At 30.6% G+C, this 7491-nt stretch overlaps 1 protein-coding gene across 1 annotated transcript; it reads right to left on the bottom strand.

The window, feature by feature from the left end:
* Positions 1-511: 511 nt before the first annotated feature.
* Positions 512-3300, bottom strand: LOC142533393 (uncharacterized). The gene is made up of 2 exons (XM_075640145.1): positions 2596-3300; positions 512-1053 (listed from the first exon to the last, which is right to left on the bottom strand). Exons 1-2 carry the CDS (start codon positions 2890-2892, stop codon positions 895-897), a joined length of 456 nt encoding a protein of 151 aa, XP_075496260.1. The 5' UTR covers positions 2893-3300; the 3' UTR covers positions 512-894.
* Positions 3301-7491: the final 4191 nt, after the last annotated feature.

Below are 7491 nucleotides of genomic sequence, written 5' to 3'. Positions count from 1 at the left end.
ACTTTTTCTTCAAATTTAAGTTATTTTGTTCGATAATTTGTCAACTACTCACATACATAATATTTTATTAATATAATATAATTATATATTAAATTAATTAATAAAGTTCAAAACTTTCGAATAATGATTTACAAACAAAAGTTCAAATAATTCACAAAAAATCGAACTTGACCTTCAACATGAACCGAATTCGAATAAAATTTTTAAAGTTTTCGAACTTCGAATCAGGCTCACACTCTAATATAACTAATTCGAATCGAATTAAAACCTTTAATTTTTTGTCGTGTTTGATCGATTCCTTTACACCCTAGTAGAAATCTTTCAACAAAATACAAATTTGTGGATCAAACATAAAACGAACTAGGAGTTTAAAAAAGAAGTTTTGTTTTTGTTTCTGATTTATATATGTATATATAGAGATAGATGGAACTCATCTTGAGAAAAATATTTATTCGAAAAGTATGACTACCCAGAACCGATGATCGATGTATTGATGGGCCAGAAAGATTTATATTTTCCCTTCATTCAAATATCAATCTCATAAATAACTCATAACAGCTTAGTTCTTACAAAGTTATTCCCATCGGGCGTTCGACGTAACTTTCCGACGAAGGCAATGGATCCGAGAAAATACAATAATGCATCTCACTAATAACGCTTGTTTCGCCCTATGATATACCAGAGACCAGAGCATTATTTTCTTCGCCTAATAATATACCCGAGACTGGAGCATATATGTACATATATATATATGTATATACACACCATGCTCTAAGTCTAAGAACCAAAAGATGTCTCATTTTTGCGTACCCTGGACTAAATTTCCAAGCCCATCACCAGAGTGATGCATAGTTCCGAATAACATACCGGCTTTCTGGTCTTTGTTCATGAGTTTTAAGCCGGCTCGGGATGATTGTGTAAGTTGGTTAGTTGTTGATGCGATGGCCATGGGATCCTTTCAGGGGGACAAGGGATGGGGGCCGGCTGGGCGATGTATTTGGGAAAGGTGTCACCAGGCATTAGTACCGAAACTTCTTTGGCATTGAGGGACATCTGGGAAAAATCAATTCGAACAAGTCAGTGTCTTAAGAAAATGCAATCGTTCTCAATTAAGTTCAATGCTTGAAACTACTTTGGTCCCTGTTTTTGTTTTGAGCAAAGTTTACTTTCTCCAAATTATTTTTGAACTGGAGTCGAGCCATGGATGAGACAAGAACATGGAGTCACATCCTTTTGAACCCTTAAAATATGAAATTCTTCTTTATCTCGACATCAAATCTTTATAAAATTCGTACAAGCACAGATAACTAAGATTGTCTCAAAATCAACAATATTGGACTAATATTATATTATCCTAAACAATATTAAACAATTCAATACAGCCATAATTCACAGTATACAAGGAACCTAGCTAGTTGTGTGCATTATTAAAGCTAGGAAAGCAGACAATAAACTAACAGGAAAACAAACTTAGTTTTCAAGGTTGACATACTGTCCCAAACAAGTTATGCCTCGCTAAAGATTATACGTTTCAACTGTATATAAATAAAGTATTATTGAATTTTGTTGAGACAAAACACCATGTTGGAACATCTAAACAGGAATTCAAGTTTAAAATAGCTCGTTTATGGAGATTCAATAAAATCGAGCTCGAGCTCGAGCTCTGATATCGAACAAGTTTTCATAAATATATTTTATTTTACGGGCCAAAAGGTAAATGTACATCACAACAAAGGGTGTGGGGATGAGGCTAATGAAGAAATGTATACTTTTTAAGTCCTAAAGCTTCGTCTCTCATTAATGGCTGTAGGGACCAAGAAACCAGCTAACAAATTCTTGAATGTGCCATTTCTTAAATTAGTAGCGTGCCAAAATCCCAAGAACATGCACATGCTGTTATTCTTAAAGAATTCAAGACTTTATGGTGTAAAAAACAACACAGTACCTAATCCACAATTCTCTTTTTATAAATTAATTTCTAATAGATTATTGTTCCCAATTTCCGAATAATTAGTTCTTATTTCCAAAAATAAAAATTATTATCCCTCCAAATTAAAACTACTTTTATTTCAGACTGTATGCCTCAGAACCAGTGACGACTATCATACAATTGTGTTTTCTCATATGTTACGAGTGATATATATATTCACAAAGTATCATTTCACGGATTCAAGAGGTCATTTTATTAATTAAATTATTGACCGAGTTTAAAAAATAAAATAGTCCGATGGAACCACGTCATGCTTGTTAGAAACAGAGAGTTCACAAGTCAACATAAAGAAACGGTATTCCGATTTCTACGGAAATCAAGAAACTGGTGCAAATGAAAATGAAAAAAACAATGCGGGCAAGTAGATATAAAATGGGATAAAATGAAAAGAAGTGGGAAAAAAAAAAGAACAATTGGGCCTTTTGTCAGAAAAGTAATCATCAAAAAACCAAAAATTTAATCCAAAGTGCCGAAACCAACCAATAAAGGTCAAAAACAAGAGGAAGAACAGAGAAGAAAAGAGGATACGAAAAATTAAGAAATCCATATGTAGAGTGTAATTAATACCCACGTAAAATATTATTATAAATTCAAGAGATGCTTACTTTAGGAGATGGGTAACCAAGCTTCGCATTGAAGCCACCACCACGATTCTGAACTTCAATGTCGGACTGTAACCGGCGTCCACCGGCAGCAGTGACCCCCGGCGGGGTAGTTCTGAGAAACTTCTCAAAGATGGCCATAACAAGAAACATCGAAATGAGAATAGCAGTGGCCACAAACCCAAACGAAACAGCGTTGACAGAGTTGTCAAAGTGAGTCCAATCGTCATCCTGCAAGTACGGCGGCGCACCACTCGGCGCCGGGGGCCATCCTCCCCATCCATCTTCTTTCCCACCCATTGCAAAAACCCACCTCAAGACTCAAACTTTCAGCAAGATTTAAGCTCCACAAACACACATGCACAAAGAAAAAAATGACGGGTTCTGGTGTTTCTAGAGAGTTGAAACAGCTTAGAAAGACAGGGAAAGGCTTTTTCCAGGGGATTTCTTCACTGCATGGTCATCTAATCAAGGCCAGTTGCATGAAAACTAGAAGGAGTGCAATAATTCTACATACACAAGATCTTTTAATGGGTAGATAGGAGACCTTTTTTGGGATTTGGGTGTGTGGAGAAAGTGTTCGAGAGAAGACCTCGGTTGTTTTGACAGTTGAAAGGAACTCCTCTGCTGTGCTCTGTTTCTTGTGCTTTATTATGTATTTGAGTGTGTGCCGAGCGGATGATTTTGGTTCACATGCAATTTGTTTCTTTTAAGTACCTTCACTTTTCGGTTTTTCTCGCTTAAGTATCGTGACTCTTAATTTTGACTTCTTGCTACACTTGACTTGGTCATGGTCCCCAATACATCTGTTTAAATTTTATATCTAATTTTTATTTTTCTTTTCTTTTGAGCGACTAAATTAAATTTATCTTTGTTCACAATATTACAGTCAATCGATAGATCACAATCCCTCGCAAATAATTCAATAATATCATCAAATAATTAGTCACAACTAATTACAAACCAAATGCTGATAAACTTGACATACACCCACATAAATGAGTATGGAACCCAATACATTTATTGCAACTGTATAAACTTATGTTGATTGATACTTCAGTTCTCGTATTTGTCATATCTAATATCATACTTTAAAAATAATTGAAACTATGTTACGTCGGAGAGAAAATATGATATTTGGGTAGCCGACCCTAAAGATGACCATGATCTATATGTATTACGAGTAAATAGGGATAGGTTTAGAGATTTAAAAGAGCCGAGCCAAGACAAACGGAACAATATCATACTCAAGTTCGGCTCGTTTAAGGTATATGTAAGCTCAAGTTCGGCTTGATTCGAGCTTTTATCATGAGGCTCGATTTCGAACTCGTTATAAAGCTCATTTTCGAGCTCATCGAGCATTATTAACTAAACAGAATTTAAGGGGTAGGCTTTTCATTTTATAATATTTCAATCACTTCCTATACACTCAAATTTCGATATGAGATAATGCAAGTTATTATTGTACATTCAAAAGCCAAATAACTAGTCGAGCTCGAACTCGAGCCACATAAACGAGTCGAGTTCGAGCTCGAGCCCGCAAACAAGAGCGCGATCTTATGAGTCAAATATCCTTAAGCTCGAGTTTGGTTCGATTTAACAAATAATCTTAAACGATCTTTTACCGAGCTTCGAGTAGTTTGCGAACAGCTTCGTTCGTTTATATCCATAGCCAAGTCCAAAACCCTTGAGAAATACCAAACTAACTATGGCTCGGGAAAGCACTCCATGAATATAAAGTGCCAGGATAACCGAGCCTTCATTATGACTACCCAAGCACAACCCAGATAAATATCACGATAATTATTGATAGAATATTCTAATATGAAATATCCATACAAATCTTTAACGGTAAATTTCAAAAAAATGCATCTGTCAATGTTTCAATTAAAATTCAGTACCTAACTATAATTTTTTAAAAATCAATACCTGACACATCTATACATTTAGTTTTAACTACCCGTAAAACAAATTTTACATTTTTACCCTTTATTATTTAAATAAATATATTATTTTATCCACAAAAATTATATCATTTTTCTCCATTTAAAATATAATTTTAACAAAATATTGTTTATCAATTATCATTGAATAAAAGTAAATACTTATTTTGACATACAAAGTACCTATTATGGGGTTTCAGATACTTGATTTCGCTCTTTGAATACTTCGAATATATAAGAAAATACTATATTTTCGAGCATTCACTATAAATTCAGTCATTGTTAGTCTTTTCATGAAAAATGCATTAGGATGACTTATTCATGTCATTTTATTTTTTTAAAAAAAACATAGGTTATCATTCATCATTAAATAAAATTAAGTATTTATTTTGACCAACAAAATACCTATTTTGGAGTTCCAAATGCTTGATTTTACTCTTTGAATACTCCAAATATGTAAGAAAATACTGGATCTTCAAGCTATCACAATAAATTCAATAATTGTTGGTATTTTCATAGAAAATGCATTAAGATGACTTATTCATGTCATCTAATTTTTGAAAAAAATACAGTTTCTCACTCATTGTTGAATTAGAAAAATTACTTATTTTGATCGACCAAATACCTATTTTCGTGTTCCAAATATTTGATTTGGTTATTTGAATACTTCAAATGTGTAAGAAAATACTTAAGTTTCAAGTAATATTAAGTGAATTTTGATTGTGTCATTTGTGAAGTTAAAGTGTGATACTTAAATTGGTACACATAGTATCTAATTAGAGTATATAAATACATGATTTTAACCCGTAAATACTCATATCCAATTATTTGAGGATGCCAAAATATAATTTGAAATTAATATTAAGTGACACCGATGATGATATTCGTGAAGCAAAAATGTGATACCTAAATTAATACAATAATACATAATTCGAGTTCACAAACACTTGATTTTACCTTTTAAATACTCAAATTCGATTGAGTATGTCAAAATATATAATTTGAAGATAATATTGAATATTTTTTGATGATGAGATTTGTGAATAAAAAACGTGCTACATAAATTTGTTCAAATAGTACCTAATTTGATTTCACATACTTGATTTACCCTTTTAAGACTCAATTTTGATTATTTTTGGGATATAAAAAATATAGTTTCAAGTAATATTGAGTGACTTTTGATGTGTCATTTGTGAAGTTAAAATGTGATACCTAAATTAGTTCAAAAAATATATAATTCGAGACTACTAATACTTTATTTTACTCCCTAAATGAGAAGTATTTTAATTTGAGTTTGCAAATACTTGATTTCGTAAATAAGATACTCACAATATGTATTAAAATACTGGATATTCGAATAAGCAACGTAAGTTCACCAAATGTTGGTATTTTTATGGAAGATACATTTGGATGACATATTCATCTCATTTAATAATTTAAAAAAAAAAACAAATTCTCAACTAAGCATGAAAATTTTAAAGTACTTAGTTTTACTTGAGAATTACCTAATTTGAGTTTGCAAATACTTGATTTCGTAAATGAGATGCTCACAATATGTATTAAAATACTAGGTATTCGAAGAGGCAATGTAAGTTCACCAAGTATTGATATTTTCATGTAATAAGCATTTGGATGACATATTCATATCATTTAATATGTTTTTTGTAAAAGAAAAAATAGATTCCCAGCTAAGCATAAAATTTTTAAAGTATTTGTTTTTATTTGAGAAGTACGTAATTTGATATTGCAAATATTTAATTTGGTACACGAGATACTCATAATATGTAATAGAATACTGGATATTCGAATATGCAACGTAAGCTCACCAAATGTTTATCTTTCTTTAGAAGATCCATTTGGATGACATATTCATCTCATTTAATATTTTTTTTGTAAAAAAAAAAAACAAATTCTCAACTAAGTATTGATATTTTAAAATACTTATTTTTACTTAAGAAGTATCTAATGTGATACCCGAATTAATACAAATAATGCCTAATACGAGTCCACAAATACTTGATTTTACCATTTAAATACTCAAATTCGATTATTTGATGGTGTCAAAATATATAATTTGAAGTCAATATTGAGTTTCATTTGATGATGAGATCCGTGAAATAAAAATATGATACCTAATTTGTTACAAGTACTATATAATTAGATTCTACTGATAATTGATTTTACCCTTTAAAAACTCAAATTTGATAATAAGTATAATGAAATAATATTGATGCATATAATGAATGATTACCAATAAATATTATGAAAGAATACTAATGAGGATGATATTAAATGAAGTATTGCATTGTCATTTAATGAATATCAACAAGTATTGTGAATGAATATTAATGATATTATAAATTAATACTCATAAGTATACAGAAAAATTACTAATAAGTATAATGAATAATTACCAATAAGTATTATGTCAAATAAGTATAATTGTCAAATAAGTCATTCAATGAATATAAAAAAGTATTGTCAATTAATATTTATGAGTATTTTATAAATCATTGATCCAAGAATCGATAGATATGCTTCAAGTGCAAACTTCAAGCTCATTTACGAACTATGTTCATAATGCATCTCTCAATTAGTTCATGATGAATAATGAACTAAGTTTATTTATTTAAATGATATGAATAAGTATCATAATGAATTTTTCATGGAAATATTGTATATTCGAATATCCAGTATTTTAATGCATATTGTGAGTATCTCATTTACGAAATCAAGTATTTGCAAACTCAAATTAGGTACTTCTCAAGTAAAATTAAGTACTTTAAAATTTTCATGCTTATTTGAGAATTATTTTACCAAAAAAATATTAAATAAGATGATATGCAATCCATGCTCAGTGATTGAGCAAAACTTTTATTTTAAAATTATTAGTAAAAATTAATAATATTCAAGCTCGAAATAATCGCAAGTTCACGATGTCAAAATGTTTCATGCT

This window comes from Primulina tabacum, chromosome 2 (assembly GCF_025594145.1).
Source record: "Primulina tabacum isolate GXHZ01 chromosome 2, ASM2559414v2, whole genome shotgun sequence".
Lineage (NCBI taxonomy): Eukaryota > Viridiplantae > Streptophyta > Magnoliopsida > Lamiales > Gesneriaceae > Primulina > Primulina tabacum.
Note: the sequence above shows the minus strand (reverse complement) of the source record. Positions and strands in the feature narration are given on the sequence as shown.